The 17,434-nt window shown below is 44.3% G+C and overlaps 1 protein-coding gene across 1 annotated transcript in view; it reads right to left on the reverse strand.

Annotated features, from left to right (window-relative positions):
* Positions 1 to 17,434, reverse strand: part of LOC126419398 (calcium release-activated calcium channel protein 1-like) — a 134,307-nt gene that overhangs the window by 17,365 nt on the left and 99,508 nt on the right. Inside the window, exon 5 of the mRNA XM_050086586.1 lies at positions 14,527 to 14,682. Coding sequence (XP_049942543.1) covers positions 14,527 to 14,682 — 156 coding nt within the window. The remainder of the gene's footprint in view (positions 1 to 14,526; positions 14,683 to 17,434) is intronic.

Consider the following 17,434-nt stretch of genomic DNA (forward strand, 5'->3'; position numbering starts at 1 on the left):
AAGAGACGCGGCAGTTGATTGGGTAACGGGCCAGTGGTCGGCGCGCTGGGACTGCCGCAGCGGCTGCTGTGAGGTCACGCGGGCGCCAGGACACGCCGGCGGTCGGTTCGCGCTCGCCCGCCGTTCCCATCCCACGGCGCTAGCCGGGATACTGTATGTAGCTACTACTAGCTACCGACAGCACGCTGGCGTGCGTCTGATTGCTCCGCACAACGTGTCATTTCACGACAAGGACTGTCGCAGCCAGAGGCGCGGGAGCTCGCCGCTTCCCACAGGCACCCAAAATTAAAGTGTTCGCCTCTGGTTCCCAAAGCAGAGATACCAAGTTTTCTTGGAAACTGTTTATTTGGCGGAAACAGAAGAGCAGAATTGTACAGTGTTAACCCACGTCGATTTACCTACCCACATTAAACTGCCAAGGAGACGAGGAATGGTTGCTCTACGTGATTTCTTTCAACTGCTTCTCAAACATTATGAATCACCTCGAAGGGAACGATCTATTGATACGTAATCAGCATGGTTTCAGAAAACATCGTTCTTGTGCAACGCAGCTAGCTCTTTATTCGCACGAAGTAATGGCCGCTATAGACAGGGGATCTCAAGTTGATTCCGTATTTCTAGATTTCCGGAAAGCTTTTGACGCCGTTCCTCACAAGCGACATCTAATCAAGCTGCGAGCCTATGGGGTATCGTCTCAGTTGTGCGACTGGATTCGTGATTCCGTCAGGAAGGCCGCCGTTCGTAGTAATAGACGGCAAATCATCGAGTAAAACTGAAGTGATATCACGTGTTCCCCAGGGAAGCGTCCTGGGATCTCTGCAGTTCCTGATCTATATAAATGATAACCTGGTTGACAATCTGAGCAGTTCCCTTAGGTTGTTCTCAGATGATGCTGTAATTTACCGTCTAGTAAGGTCATCCGAAGACCAGTATCAGTTTCAAAGCGATTTAGAAAAGATTGCTGTATGGTGTGGCAGGTGGCACTTGACGCTAAATAACGAAAAGTGTGAGGTGATCCACATGAGTTCCAAAAGAAATCCATTGGAATTCGATTACTCGATAAATAGTACAATTCTCAAGACTGTCAATTCAACTAAGTACCTGGGTGTTAAAATTACGAACAACTTCAGTTGGAAAGACCACATATATAATATTGTGGGGAAGGCGAGTCAAAGGTTGCGTTTTATTGGCAGGACACTTAGAAGATGCAACAAGTCCACTAAAGAGACAGCTTACACTACACTCGTTCGTCCTCTGTTAGAATATTGGTGCGCGGTGTGGGATCCTTACCAGGTGGTATTGACGGAGGACATCGAAAGGGTGCAAAAAAGGGCAGCCCGTTTTGTATTATCACGTAATAGGGGAGAGAGTGTGGCAGATATGATACGCGAAGCAAAGCAAAGACCTTTTTCGTCGCGGCGAGATCTATTTACGAAATTTCAGTCACCAACTTTCTCTTCCGAATGGGAAAATATTTTGTTGAGCCCAACCTACATAGGTAGGAATGATCATCAAAATAAAATAAGAGAAATCAGAGCTCGAACAGAAAGGTTTACGTGTTCGCTTTTCCCGCGCGCTGTTCGGGAGTGGAATGGTAGAGAGATAGTATGATTGTGGTTCGATGAATCCTTTGCCAAGCACTTAAATGTGAATTGCAGAGTAATCATGTAGATGTAGATGTAGAAAGATTAACACAATTCTCCATAGAAAAAGTTACAATATGTTGTATCTCAAGCTAAAATTTATGAAAAGGAATTACTTTATAAAATATTTTAGTTGCGGTGTTATAACCGATAAGCACTAGTTCTGAAAGTGTAGTGAAAATTATTATGACGCATACGGACAGTCAACGGAAGATAGCGCGAGCACACCTACCTACCGTGTCTGCTGTTTGTGCCTAAGTGATGCGCTTTGTCAGCCAGTTAGTTAGCTGGTTGTGAATGTTGTGAGTACCCGATGCACACCAAATTGCTATCCTGAAGCTTACGTTGAAAAATAGGGCGTATTGTTTTATGAATTTCGTGTCTCTTCAGAGACGGATTTTCATTGAAATCAGAACTACACTACTGGCCATTAAAACTGCTACTCCACGAAGATGACGTGCTACAGACGCGAAATTTAACTGACAGGAAGAAGATGCTGTGATATGCAAATGATTAGCTTTTCAGAGCATTCACACAAGGTTGGCGCCGCTGGCGACACCTACAACGTGCTGACATGAGGAAAGCTACCAACCGATTTCTCATACACAAACAGAAGTTGACCGGCGTTGCCTGGTGAAACGTTGTTGTGATGGCTCGTGTAAGGAGGAGAAATGCGTACCGTCATGGTTCCGACTTTGATAAGGGTCGGATTGTAGCCCATCGCGATTGCGGATTATCGTATGGCGAAATTCCTGCTCGCGTCGGTTGAGATCCAACGGCTGTTAGCAGAATATGGAATCGGTGGATTCAGGAGGGTAATACGGAACGCCGTGCTGGATCCCAACGGCCTCGTATCACTAGCAGTCGAGATGACAGGCATCTTACCCGCATGGCTGTAACGGATCGTGCAGCCACGAATCGATCCCTGAAAACCAACAGATGGGGACGTTTGCAAGACAACAACCATCTGCACGAACAGTTCAACACCGTTTGCATCAGCATGGACTATCAGCTCGGAGACCATGGCTGCGGTTACCGTTGACGGTGCATCACAGACAGGAGCGCCTGCGATGGTGTACTCAACGACGAACCTGGGTGCACGAATGGAAAAACGTCATTTTTTCGGATGAATGCAGGTTCTGTTTACAGCATCATGATGGTCGCATCCGTGTTTGGCGACATCGCGGTGAACGCACATTGGAAGCGTGGTATTCGTCATCTCCATACTGGCTATCACCCAGCATGATGGTAAGGGGTGGCACTGGTTACACGTCTCAGTCACCTCTTGTTCGTATTGACGGCACTTTGAACAGTGGACGTTACATTTCAGATGTGTTACGACCCGTGGCTCTACCCTTCATTCGATCCCTGCGAAACCCTACATTTCAGCAGGATAATGCACGACCGCATGTTGCAGGTCCTGTACGGGCCTTTCTGGATACAGAAAATGTTCGACCGCTGCCCTGGCCAGCACATTCTCCAGATCTCTCACGAACTGAAAACGTCTGGTCAATGGTGGCCGAGCAACTGGCTCGTCACAATACGCCAGTCACTTCTCTTGATGAACTGTGGTATCCTGTTGACGCTGCATGGGCAGCTGTACCTGTACACGTCATCCAAGCTCTGTTTGACTCAATGCGCAGACGTAACAAGGCCGTTATTACGGCCAGAGGTGGTTTTTCTGGGTACTGATTTCTCAGGATTTATGCACCCAAACTGCGTGAAAATGTAATCAACATGTCAGTTCTAATATAATATATTTGTGCAATGAATACCGGTTTATCATCTTCTTTACTTCTTGGTGTAGCAGTTTCAATGGCCAGTAGTGTATATTGTTATCTGCACAGACGGTAGGATTTGTCAAGGGGAATGTTGAAACAGTTTGTATATTGGAGAATAACACACAACTGTAGGAAAAATGGCTCTGAGCACTATGGGACTTAACTTCTAAGGTCATCAGTCCCCTAGAACTTAGAACTACTTAAAGCCAACTAACCTAAGGACATCACACACATCCATGCCCGAGGCAGGATTCGAACCTGCGACCGTAGCGGTCGCTCGGTTCCAGACTGAGGCGCCTAGAACCGCTCGGCCACACCAGCCGGCACTGTAGGAAAAATGAATGAACTAATGGTACGCCATTTCTGGTCTGGAGATCCCGTCTCGGGTTGTTTGACCACCTGATGCAAGTCTTCCTATTTGAAGGCCACATCGGCGACTTGCGCTTGTTTGTGATGAAGATGAGACGATATGATTAGGACAACGCAAACGCCTACTCTCCGAACGGAGAAAATCCCCGACCCCTTTGGCTGTCGAAACCGGGATCCCGGGATCTAGAGGCAGCGACGGCAATTACTAGACCACCTTCTCCGGACCACTGTAGAGAATTACTCGTATTAAGCCAGGTGCTCCCGAGGGAATTACGAGGAGGGCGTGCTGAAAAGTACTGGGTAGAATGTTCCGTATGAAAACTCTTAAAGCTTTTAAAATAAAACAAACGTTATTGACATCCTACATCTTTATACTTCATGTCTACTTATTTATTTCTCAACATAGTAGCGCTGGCGACGAACACGTTTCCCCCTACGAGAGACCAGTTTGTCGATATCGTCACTGTAGAATGTTTGACTCTGTTGACGGAGCCACAACTTCAGCTTGCACCACTTGATCACTATCAAAGTGGAGTCCTCGAGGGTGTTGTTTAAGTTTAAGAAAGAGATGGAAATTGGATGGTGCGAAGTCGGGCTGTATGGGTGGCGATCGACGATAGCGCGGCGGATTGTTGCAGATGTCGCAGCGCTTGTGTGCCGTGTGGCATTGTTATGCCAAAGGCGAGAGCGGTCAATGTGTGGACGAAATCTTGGGTTACAAATTCTATTACAGTATATGAAGATAGTAACTGTTCTCGAAAGAATAGATACCATTAATGACCGTGCAGCTGCTCTAGAATAAATGATAATTAATGGAAACCCTCAGCTGCCGAAAGGTGTTGTTGATATCCCTCTATGTGGACAGCTGAAAATGCGTGCCCTGATCGGAACTCGAACCCGGGATCTCCTGCTTACATGGCAGACGCTCTATCCATCTGAGCCACCGAGGACACAGATGAATAGCGCCTTATCCCTTGCACGCTTTCCGTGAGACCCACATTCCCAGCTGTCCACAATCTACATACGTAATGTTGCTAATAGATATTTGCCAATCCACTCATTACTCGCGCTCACTAAGTCGGGGCACACATTTTCAACTGTCCCCATCGAAGTATATCAACAACACCTGTCGGCAGCTGAGGGTTTCAATTAATTATCATAGATTCTAGAGAAGCTGCACGGTGATCAAGGGTATCTGTTTTTTCGAGAACAGTTACTATCTTCATATGTAGTTAAAGGCTACCTGATCATTGACCTTCGTCTGTGCAAATGTGCACAGGTTGCCCGAACTCTTACGGTAATCGTCACATTAGTGGGCGCGAGTAAAGAGTGGAAGGTGCAAATATCTATTAGGAACGTTACGTATGTAGATTGTGGACAGCTGGGAATGTGGGTCTCACGGGAAGCGTGCAAGGGATAAGTCCCTGCAGTCGCGCTATCCATCTGTGTCCTCGGTGGCTTAGATGGATAGAGTTTCTGCCATGTAAGCAAACCGGCACGGTAGCTCAGCGTGTTCGGTCAGAGGGCTGCGTGCTCTCTGTAATAAAAAAAACTAAGTCACGGCATGATCGATCAACTTGAACGGATGTCTTGTAATGTCCGCCCAGACCGAACGCAACGAACTATATCGAACAAAACGACAAAAAAAAAAAAAAAAAGATGGATAGAGAGTCTGCCATGTAAGCAGGAGATCCCGGGTTCGAGTCCCGGTCGGGGAACTCATTTTCAGCTGTCCCCATAGAGGTATATCAACAACACCTGTCGGTAGCTGAGAGTTTCAATTAATTATCTATTACAGTTCGCTGTTTCTCACGCACCGACATAGTTACGATAAACACCTCCATGTTAAGTGCAACAAATCGGAGCCCTGTAGTGGCAGAGGGTTGCAATTTGCTCGTGAGCCAAGCGAGAAAGTCGACCAAGTAATATGTATGATAGTTAATACCTCAACAGCTACTGAACCGAGAAAAAAAAATTCAGAGGCAGTAGTTTTCAGCACGCCCCCACAGATTAATGAGGCACTGAAAGCGGTAGGCGAGTTTTGTTGTTTGGGCAACGAAACTACTAACGACAGCAGAACATGATATAAAATGTGGGCTTGCAATAGCAAGGAAAGTCTTTCTGAAGAAGAGAGATACGTTAACTTTCCGATACAAATTTGAGTATTAGGAAAACTTTCCTGGAAATATTTGTGTGCAAGTGAAACATTGAAGACAAACAGTGCCGAGAAGAAAAGAGCATAAGTTTTTGAAATGTAGTGCTACGGCAGAATGTTGAAGATTAGATGAGTAGATTTGATAACAAATGAGGAAGGTTCTGAAAGCAGTAGCGAGAAAACTGATTTATGGCACAACTTGACTAAATAACAGAATACGTTGATAGAACACATCCGGAGGCGTGAAGTAATTGTCAGTTTGGTTATGAAGGGAAGTGTGTGTTGTGAAACTTGCAGAGGAAGACCAAGGCCTGAACAGCTCAAGTATGTCGAAATTGCTGTAGATGGAGTAATGCTGATAAGTAAAGACTTTCACAGGATAGACTGATAACAATTATTAATTAACTTAACAAGCTGTGAAATCTCTCTGCTGCCGGTTTCACTGTGGTTTGCCAGGTAGTTCTGTCTTGACATTTGATTTCCTAACCCCTCACACGTTCAAGTCTCGTCTGACGTTATCAAAGATATGTGGCCCAGGTCATCCCCCCTGAGGGTGTTCTGGATGCACCTGGTGCATTTTCCTTTGTTTCGGAGCTCCAAGTGCGTGTCCAAGTCTCCTCACTTTAATTTTTAACGTAGCATCTGTCTCTCCATACAAATCACAGGCGTCATTGTTTGTTAAGTTTTCCATTCTACAGCGGTTTTCTCTTGAATTCCTCCAAATTTTGTCCTCCAAATTTTCCTAATTAATATACATAGTTTCATTCTTCTGTTTTTGTTAACGTCCAAGTCTCACAACCATATGTTAGACGAGGTATGACAAGAATTTGAATTTCGTGGTATAAGTTTGCTTTTTGTTATGTTCAGCATCGCAAAATAACGCATACTTACTCTCTGTATCCTCCTATTATTTCTTCTTTGACACTGTCGTCCGCAGTCAACATGATTCCGAGGCAAGTGTACAGAGTCACGCTTGTGTAATTTTTTTCTGTAACAGGGTTTAACGTCTGCTGTGACTCCGATGTGAGGACTACACGCACAGCTACAGTTTCGAGGCTGGGATGACTTTTTTCGTAGCTGTAAAGAGAAGCCCGCCCTCTCGATACAGATTACTATGAAAAGAGGCGTCATGGCGTTCGCAAAACCACACTTTTTTATTTTCGTGCAACACTGTTCCAGAAATAGACTAAAAGGACACTTTTCTTATGACGTTAATTTTCGCAGCGCTGCAGTCATGGACTGTGCGGCTGATCCCGGCGGAGGTTCGAGTCCTCCCTCGGGCATGATGTGTGTGTTTGTCCTAGGATAATTTAGGTTAAGTAGTGTGTAAGCTTAGGGACTGATGGCCTTAGCAGTTAAGTCCCATAAGATTTCACACACATTTTTCTTTCGGAGCTGCTGTATACAGATTACAGTAGTTTATAATAACCATGCCTTTTTTCATGCAACACAACAATTTTTTAAATTTTAGTCATGCACCAAGACGCTTTTCGCCTTTTTAACAAGGCATCTTCAGTGGGTGTCCTAGAATATTACGTAATTTTTTCGTTGTCACGTATAGGTTTTGGATCTAAAATCGTTCATGAAAGTTTTATAATACAATGGAAAGGTACTTAAGGATCAAGGTCTGATTCATTATTTGCAAAGGAAGAAGATTTCTCTAATGTGGAAAACCGATTGAAAACTTCCAATTTTCCTTGGCCTTCACTGCGATTTCGTAACCAATCACTTTTTCAGTACATTTAAGAGAAATGACTCACTGTCCTGCAAGGGGAAAAGACGTGAAAATAGTTGGGATAAATAATGAGACAGACCTGCCAACTTTGCAAGAAAATTGTGACATAGAAAAGCAAAAAATGCAAAAGCAGAAAAAAAATTTGGAAATTTTTGGTAAGATCGTATGGGACCAAACTGCTGGCGTCATCGGTCCCTGCAGGAAAGAAGTTACTACTAAATAATAACGTGAATGAACATTCACATTTATACTGCCTCATTACATAAAAGACAAATACAGGGTGTTACAAATTACAAAAAGGTGCGGCCAAACTTTCAGGAAACATTCCTCACACACAAAGAAAGAAAATATGTTATGTGGTCATGTGTCCGGAAACGCTTACTTTCCATGTTAGAGCTCATTTTATTACTTCTCTTCAAATCACATTAATCATGGAATGGAAACACACAGCAACAGAACGTACCAGCGTGACTTCAAACACTTTGTTACAGGAAATGTTCAAAATGTCCTCCGTTAGCGAGGATACATGCATCCACCCTGCGTCGCATGGAATCCCTGATGCGCTGATGCAGCCCTGGAGAATGGCGTATTGTATCACATCCGTCCACAATATGAGCACGAAGAGTCTCTACATTTGGTACCGGGGTTGCGTAGACAAGAGCTTTCAAATGCCCCCATAAATGAAAGTCAAGAGTGTTGAGGTCAGGAGAGCGTGGAGGCCATGGAATTGGTCCGCCTCTACCAATCCATCGGTCACCGAATCTGTTGTTGAGAAGCGTACGAACACTTTACCAATCCATCGGTCGCCGAATCTGTTGTTGAGAAGCGTACGAACACTTCGACTGAAATGTGCAGGAGCTCCATCGTGCATGAACCACATGTTGTGTCGTACTTGTAAAGGCACATGTTCTAGCAGCACAGGTAGAGTATTCCGTATGAAATCATGATAACGTGCTCCATTGAGCGTAGGTGGCAGAACATGGGGCCCAATCAAGACATCACCAACAATGCCTGCCCAAACGTTCACAGAAAATCTGTGTTGATGACGTGATTGCACAATTGCGTGCGGATTCTCGTCAGCCCACACATGTTGATTGGGAAAATTTACAATTTGATTAAACGTTGGAATGAAGCCTCATCCGTAAAGAGAACATTTACACTGAAATGAGGATTGACACATTGTTGGATGAACCATTCGCAGAAGTGTACACGTGGAGGCCAATCAGCTGCTGACAGTGCCTGCACACGCTGTACATGGTACGGAAACAACTGGTTCTCCCTTAGCACTCTCCATATAGTGATGTGATCAACGTTACCTTGTACAGCAGCAACTTCTCTGACGCTGACGTTAGGGTTATCGTCAACTGCACGAAGAATTACCCCGTCCATTGCAGGTGTCCTCGTCGTTCTAGGTCTTCCCCAGTCGCGAGTCATAGGCTGGAATGTTCCGTGCTCCCTAAGACGCCGATCAATTGCTTCGAACGTCTTCCTGTCGGGACACCTTCGTTCTGGAAATCTGTCTCGATACAAACGTACCGCGCCACGGCTATTGCCCCGTGCTAATCCATACATCAAATGGGCATCTGCCAACTCCGCATTTGTAAACATTGCACTGACTGCAAAACCACGTTCGTGATGAACACTAACCTGTTGATGCTACGTACTGATGTGCTTGATGCTAGTACTGTAGAGCAATGAGTCGCATGTCAACACAAGCACCGAAGTCAACATTACCTTCCTTCAATTGGGCCAACTGGCGGTGAATCGAGGAAGTAGAGTACATAAATGGTTCAAATGGCTCTGAGCACTATGGGACTCAACTGCTGAGGTCATTAGTCCCCTAGAACTTAGAACTAGTTAAACCTAACTAACCTAAGGACATCACAAACATCCATGCCCGAGGCAGGATTCGAACCTGCGACTGTAGCGGTCTTGCGGTTCCAGACTGCAGCGCCTTTAACCGCACGGCCACTTCGGCCGGCTGTAGAGTACATACTGACGAAACTAAAATGAGCTCTAACATGGAAATTAAGCGTTTCCGGACACATGTCCACATAACATCGTTTCTTTACTTGTGTGTGAGGAATGTTTCCTGAAAGTTTGGCCGTACCTTTTTGTAACACCCTGTATACCAGTAGATGTTCACTTACCCCAGTCGTCTCCTAAGTATCGACTAAAAAACAAAAAAAAAGAAAAGGTCACACACACACACACACACACACACACGAACAGCTTTACATGTTGAGTGATAACTGTGAAGGACCCGTAAACGCCGCGTACTCATGTGAGACAGCGTTATCAGCAGCTGACAGAATTTAGAAGAGAACTCAATACGGGTTCCTATTTGGCCGGAAGGTCGAATCCTGCAACGTCCAGATTTGTGGGTCTTTCGTACGTGACAGTGATCTGATGTTGGACTGTATAGGAGCGTGAGGGCAGGCATATTCGTCCTCAAGGTTCCGGTGGACCATGTCCGACCACCACACCACAAGAGATGACAGCCGCCTTGTGCAGCAAACACATCATAACTGCTGCACATCGGCGCCTGCCATCGGGGGACAAGTAATGGACTTCCTGCAACATTCTGTGACCTGTGACGGCCCACATCATTGATCGGAGACTAGCGGCAGCCAGACTAGGGAATTACCGTCCCACACGTAGGCTGCCGTTAACGCTGCAACATAGGCGGCTGCTTTTTGTGGATGACCATGGTTGGGGAGTGTGGTGAAGAGGTCCCATTCTTGCAATGTTTTGGGAGAGGTGACACACTGGGTGTGACTTCAGATTCAAGAAAACTCCGTCCGAACAGGTGTCATCCCCAGTCGATAGGCATCGCTGGATGCACATATGGAGGGGCGTGTCGTCAACACACTTCTCTGCGGCCGTTTTCGTGACTGGAGCCGTTGCTTCTCAATCAAGTAGCTCCTCAATTGGCCTCAAAAGCGTCGAGTACATCCCGCTTGGCAACAGCGCTCGGCAGACCGGACGGTCACCAATCCGAGTTCTAGCCAAGTCCGACAGCGCTTAACTTAAGTGATCTGGCGGGAACGGAACAGCCGTTAGCATGAGTGACATAAAAGTAGATATCTTAGGTGTTGCGAAACAACTCAAATCACTTAAGAAAGGCAAGTCTTCCGGTCCAAATGGTATACCAATCAGGTTCCTTTCAGAGTATTCAGACACAATAGCGCCTTACTTAGCAATCATATACAAACGCTCACTTGACGAAAGGCCTGTTCGTGAAGACTGGAAAGTAGCACAGGTCACACCAATGTTCAAGAAAGGAAATAGGAGTAACCCATTGAATTACAGACCCATATCACTGATCTCAATTTGCAGTAGGATTTTGAAGCATATACTGTACCCGAACATTATGAATCACCTTGAAGAAAATGACTTATTGATACATAACCAACACGGATTCAGAAAACATCGTTCTTTTGCAACACAGCTAGGTCTTTATTCCCATGAAGTAGTGAGTGCTGTCGACATGGAGTCTCAGATCGATTCCATATTCCTAGATTTCCAGAAGGCTTTTGATATCGTTCCTCACAAGCGACTCTTAATCAAACTGCGTGTATATGGAGTATCGTCTCAGTTGTGTGACTGGATTCGTGATTTCCTCTCAGAGAGGTCAGAGTTCATAGTGATAGACGGTAAATCATCGAGTAGAACAGAAGTGATATCCGGCGTTCCGAAAGGTCGTGTCATAGGTCCTCTGCTGTTCCTGATTTACGTAAATGATCTAGGTGATATTCTGAGCAGCCCCCTTAGATTGTTTGCAGATGCCGCTGTAATGTACCGTCTATTAAAATCATCAGACGATCAATTACAACTACAAAATGATCTAGAGAGAATTTCTGTATGCTGCGAAAAGTGGCAATTAGCACTAAACAAAGAAAAGTGCGAGGCCATCCAGATGGGTACTAAAAGAAATCCGATAAATTTTGGGTATAGGATAAATCGCACAAATCTAAGGGCTGTCAATTCGACTAAATTCCTAGGAATTACATTTACGATCAACTGAAATTGGAAAGACCACATAGATAATATTGTGGGGAAAGCGAAAAAAAAGACTGCGCTTTGTTCGCAGAACACTTAGAAGATGCGACAAGCCCACTAAACAGACAGCCTACATTACACTTGTCCGCCCTCTGCTGGAGTATTGCTGCGCGGAATGGGATCCTTACCAGGTAGGATTGACGTAGGACACCGAAAAAGTGCAAAGAAGGGCAGTCCGTTTCGTGTTATCGCGCAATAGCGGTGAGAGTATCACTGATATGATACGCGAGTTGGGGTGGCAGTCACTGAAACAAAGGCGGTTTTCTCTGCGGCGAGATCTATTTACGAAATATCAATCACCAACTTTCTCTTCCGAATGCGTAAATATTTTGTTGACAACCACCTACGTATGGAGAAATGATCATCATAATAAAATAAGAGAAATCAGAGCTCGAACGGAAAGATTTAGGTGTTCCTTTTTCCCACGCGCCACTCGAGAGTGGAATGGTAGAGAAGTAGCAAGAAAATGGTTAGATGAACCCTCTGCCAGGCACTTAAGTGTGAACTGCAGAGTAACCATGTAGATGTAGATGTAGGTGAACTGGTGTTACCACTGCAGCAAGGCCGTTGGGATGACTTCAGATCGCGGTTGGTAATGACTGAGGGAACTCCCCCAGCACGGTGGTAAGTTACGGACATCCTGCGTCCTCATGGACATTATCACGGTGCCATTTTTCAACAGGCCGGCACACATCTCTGTGAACTGTTTGTGTGGTGCTGAAGTACCACTGTGGCTAGCAAGATGCCCGGGTCCATCGCTGACAGAAAATGTGGGACCAGCAGGGACGTTCAACTCAGTCCCAGAGTCAGTGACCAGGATATAAAGGAGCATACACCTGTTGTGGACCACCCTGTCTCGGGACAGACTACAAAGGCCAAAGGTTTTATGACACTCTGTGGCGGTTTTACGTATCATCAACATGGACAAATGCAATGAATATCGATGATATGATACTCTATGGTATTCTGCGGTTTGAATTCATTCTGATATTTAGCAGTGGCTTTGATTTGATTTTGTAAATGATACTGACAATATTATACACATGTATATTGCAATATTCATACTACAGCTTCTCCCGGATAATTATTTTGTTCAAATTGCACAAGAATTCCACCTGACGTAGTGTGATAATGTTGACTGTAAATTGTGTTCATATCACTAAAATTACATCAGAGTTTTTATAATTTTTGTCTTCGATGGATTTAATTATTCTTAGCAAATTGATCATGAAAAGGAACCACAGAATACCACCCGCACACAACACTGACGTATGCTACCAAAAATATTTTTCTCCGTGATTCGTGCGTAGTTTAATTTTGGCCTCATACATCAGCAATGAAACCTTGTTCAACAATAAATACCATCAGCACTGTTCTTAGAAGATGCAGTCTGATTCGATTATTTTTTTTATATAAATAGAGTTCAGTATCCCCGGTGCACATTTATTTCTTACACATCGGAATACTGTTTGCAGTTTCAAGTAATTTAAATTTACCACTGAGATAAAAGTTAAGATGGCGGCCAACAAAAGATAGAGGATTTCTTGTGTAATTAAGATTTTCCTTTGCTCAATAAACAATTAATCATTTAAATTGATGCCACCAAAAAAATTATTAATACTGTTTTGCAAATTAGTTTAACACAAACCCTTGATTTTCGACCAGAAGTACAGACGTAGTTGCTATATAATCGCAACTAACAATGGCTGCGCTTCTTGCAGCTATAATAAAACAATTAATACAAAATTATAATTAAAAGAGGAAGTAATTTTTTCAATAATTAATCATAAATAGTTTTAATGCACTTGGCTCTACTTGTTTCTTTTTTTAACCAGCAAATGAACATAAATCTACAATAATTTTACGTTAAATGTTTTTCATTCAACAGACCCCAAATCGATTCGCGTCTTGCGTCGGCGACGTACATCAGAAGAAGACAACAAAAAGGTACAAAACAAAAGAATGACATAGATTAACAAAGAATGTGAGACAAATATTGTCTCTGTTTTACGTAATTTTCATATTTTTTAAGAAATAATTACATAATTGAATGAATGTTATTGCGTTACGTAATTTTCCACACGTTCATATTCCACTCGTCACGTTATAAGTAAAAAATATATATATCGTGGATGTTGTAACTCTTCTGAACTGGATCTAAGCATGGATCGAGGCAAGAGGAGGTGCGTGTCATTCTGATAAGTGGGATCATATTGCCAAGTTCTTGGTAAATCTGATTCGATTTCACTGAAGTAATATCCCATAACTTCCCAACTAGTGAAGTTTCATTTTTTTTCCTCCTCCTCTTCTCGATGCTTCGTGTTTTTTATCAGGACTGTAGTTCCCGCTCCTCAATTCAAAAAATGGTTGAAATGGCTCTGAGCACTATGGGACTCAACTGCTGTGGTCATCAGTCCCCTAGAACTTAGAACTACTTAAACCTAACTAACCTAAGGACATCACACACATCCATGCCCGAGGCAGGATTCGAACCTGCGACCGTAGCAGCAGCGCGGCTCCGGACTGGAGCGCCTAGAACCGCACGACCACCGCGGCCGGCTCCTCAGTTCAGACCAACATTTCTCGGTGGTTACGGTTATAAGGCCAAAGTCATCCCAAATTGTTCCAGTTGGCAAGCCCTGTGCCCTATTGTCAGCTCAGTTGGTATTTGATTGGGAAAGAAAAGAAGTCGAAGCTCTTTAATGGGCTGGACCTCAGACAGCCACTGTATCCCTTGGAGTAAGGAATGAAAAGTAATAAATAAATAGAGACGGGACTCACCATGGCGAACCCGGAGAGCAGCTCCGAGGTGGTGGCAGTGGCCTTGAGCTTGGCGCGCGACATGTGGAGTCGGCGCCACGACAGGCCCTCCGCCGTGATGCCCTCGCCGTCGTACGTCCCACACACCGTGCTAGAGTCCTCTCCGCCGCCGCCTCCCTGCACACACACCACGCAGTCCGCTGTCATGGCCACTCCGACTTGACAGGTTTTATGAAACCAGTGCTGTTGTATCCACGGACCCAACCAACCAACTGACCAACTCGCGCACGCGCGCCCTTACCGTGACATCGCTGGCCACGGTTCCTGTCGCGGCCGTCGGCGTCTCAGGGCGTTACCGTCGCGCCATGGCTGAGCTCGGGTCTGCAGCGCCCTCTGCCTTTTGCATATAAGGATGAGCGCTGGCCCCGAGACGGACAGTCTATTGTCTATTGCTAGTCTTTCGTGGAGTTTATAGCGGAGCCATTGCAGTGTGACATTTGCTATTGAATTCGACTAGGCTCAGTACACGGATTACTCTTGGATATTACTTGGACTTGTATTGCTGGTGCACGTTTCGTCAGAAATAAAGATTAGTTATCTCTTCATTCTAACTGGCGCAATTCTTGTCATTAATTATTTTTCGACCAACAGACATAGCTACATCCTGGTCACTATTCACGCTTTATACAATTTGTGGTGGCTGTCCCAAAAGTACCGCCGAGGACCTTGGGTTTGGGAGCCCTCACAAAAAATGCTGTAGCAACCATTGGGTAATCTGATATCCAACCAAAACAATGGCGAAAGTTCCACTTACTACAAGGGTGGTTTGATAATTCTGGTAAATTTCCATGAAAAAATGGACCATTTTTGTTGTGCCTTCATGGTTGGTAAGCTTGAGTATTCCAAGGATTTCAATAATGTACAACGTACAGCTCATTGCTGACAGACATTTGAAGTGGTCAGTGTGTCGATTGCGATTGAAAATGAAGATAACCGAGTTTCGTGCTGTTACTAAACGTTTTCATTTGAAGGGATGGACTGCTGCACAAACCGAAACGGAATCCTACGAAGTTCACGAGAACCCTCCACCATCATTAAAGACCATTTACTTTTGGATTAATGAATTTAAATGTGGTCGGACAAGCATGGAAGACGAAGCGCGCTCCAGCCATCCAATTGAGCAAATCACAGGCAAAATCAATGATATCGAAAATCAAGACTGCCGAATAAAAATTCTTGAAGTCGCTGAGACTGTAGGCATCTCAACTGAGCGAGTGCATAATATCTTGCTCGGAGAATTGGCTATGAAGAAGCTGTGTGCGAAGTGGGTGCCGCCATTCAAATGGTTCAAATGGCTCTGAGCACTATGGGACTTAACTGCTGAGGTCATCAGTCCCCTAGAACTTAGAACTACTTAAACCTAACTAACCTAAGGACATCACACACGTCCATGCCGGAGACAGGATTCGAACCTGCGACGGTAGCGGTCGCGCGGTTCCAGACTGTAGCGCCTAGAACCGCCATTGGTCGAAGTCGATCAAAAGCGCATCCGGTACGACTTTTCATCACAATATCTGGCGGTGTTTGCTCACAATCTACAAGAGTTTTTGGGCCGATTTGTGACTGTTGATGTAACCTGGATCCATGATAACACACCATAGTCGAAATTTCAGTCAGCACACTGCACAAAGGCTGATGGAGCGTTTGAAAGTAGCGTTGGCTGAAAAAAGACCTATGTTGGCAAGCAAAAAGGACTCTTTCACCAGGAAAATGCATCACCCCACTCATCAACGACAATAATGGCGAAACTGCAGGAACTGGGCTTTTAAGTAGTTTTTCTTCCATGCTGTTCACTAGCTTTAGCGTCAAATAACTTCTTCCTGTTCCATAACTTGAAACTTTGGCTTGTATAACGGTACTTTGCGGGCAGGCGTGTCAATTAGCATCATATTAATTAAAATCGGGGAAGAATTAAAAAGGGGAAAGTAATACGAAACTTTAATAACTGCACAGTATTACTAAGAAGCAATATAATGAAAAGTAATAAAAAGCAAAGTAGCAAAGACCAAGAGGGACAGAAAGATATAGGGGCGCGTTTGTTTCTTAATACATATAAAAGAACATGTAACACATTATTGAGCTCTTTACCTTCAGTTATCGCGATCGGGCTAGTCGACGAAGAAGTGGTACGCGACTGCGAAACTCGTTAAGGAGATTATTTAAAGACTCTTCAAACACGTTTAAAATACATTACGTGTGACGAAGTGATCAGAGACGATTATTGTCGGGGCAGAGTGAAAGTGAATCCGACAACATAATTCGAACTTTGTGTTAGCTGGGAAAAATACTCTTGGGAAACTATTATGGTTGTGGAACCCACGAAAGTTGTGCGCAACGGAAAGCTATAGTTTACGTAATTCTGCATTTTATAAAATGGTGAAACGCGTGTGCGCGGAACATTAAGAGAATCTTATCCTTGGACTGTTGCGGGGGTAACTGATACAAACAACGCGCCAGCATAAAAAAATAGTTTGCTTATTAACTACCAGATATTAATTAACGGGGACCTAAAATACTAAAAAAGAAGGATGGGATCATCACCTCCAATCCCGATTAATAGTTCATATTTAATTAGTGAAAAAAAGAAGTGTTAATAAACAAACTACATTTCGATTTTATCCACGATTTTGGCTTCATTACGTAGTCTTGACTACAGGATAAACAATATCTGTGGAAGTTGTATGCAACGTATCGTCATAATATTTAGCCAACCAATTTTGTGGGACACCAAAAATGTAAATGCATGAAATTGTTCTTAGAGCGGATGTATAATGTGTGAGTGCGACGAAATATATTGAGAAACTGATCATCCATTACGTACTTGCATGTTTATCTGCGAAAATGGTCCTTGTCGGTACATCGGCAAAGA

This window comes from Schistocerca serialis, chromosome 9 (assembly GCF_023864345.2).
Source record: "Schistocerca serialis cubense isolate TAMUIC-IGC-003099 chromosome 9, iqSchSeri2.2, whole genome shotgun sequence".
NCBI lineage: Eukaryota > Metazoa > Arthropoda > Insecta > Orthoptera > Acrididae > Schistocerca > Schistocerca serialis.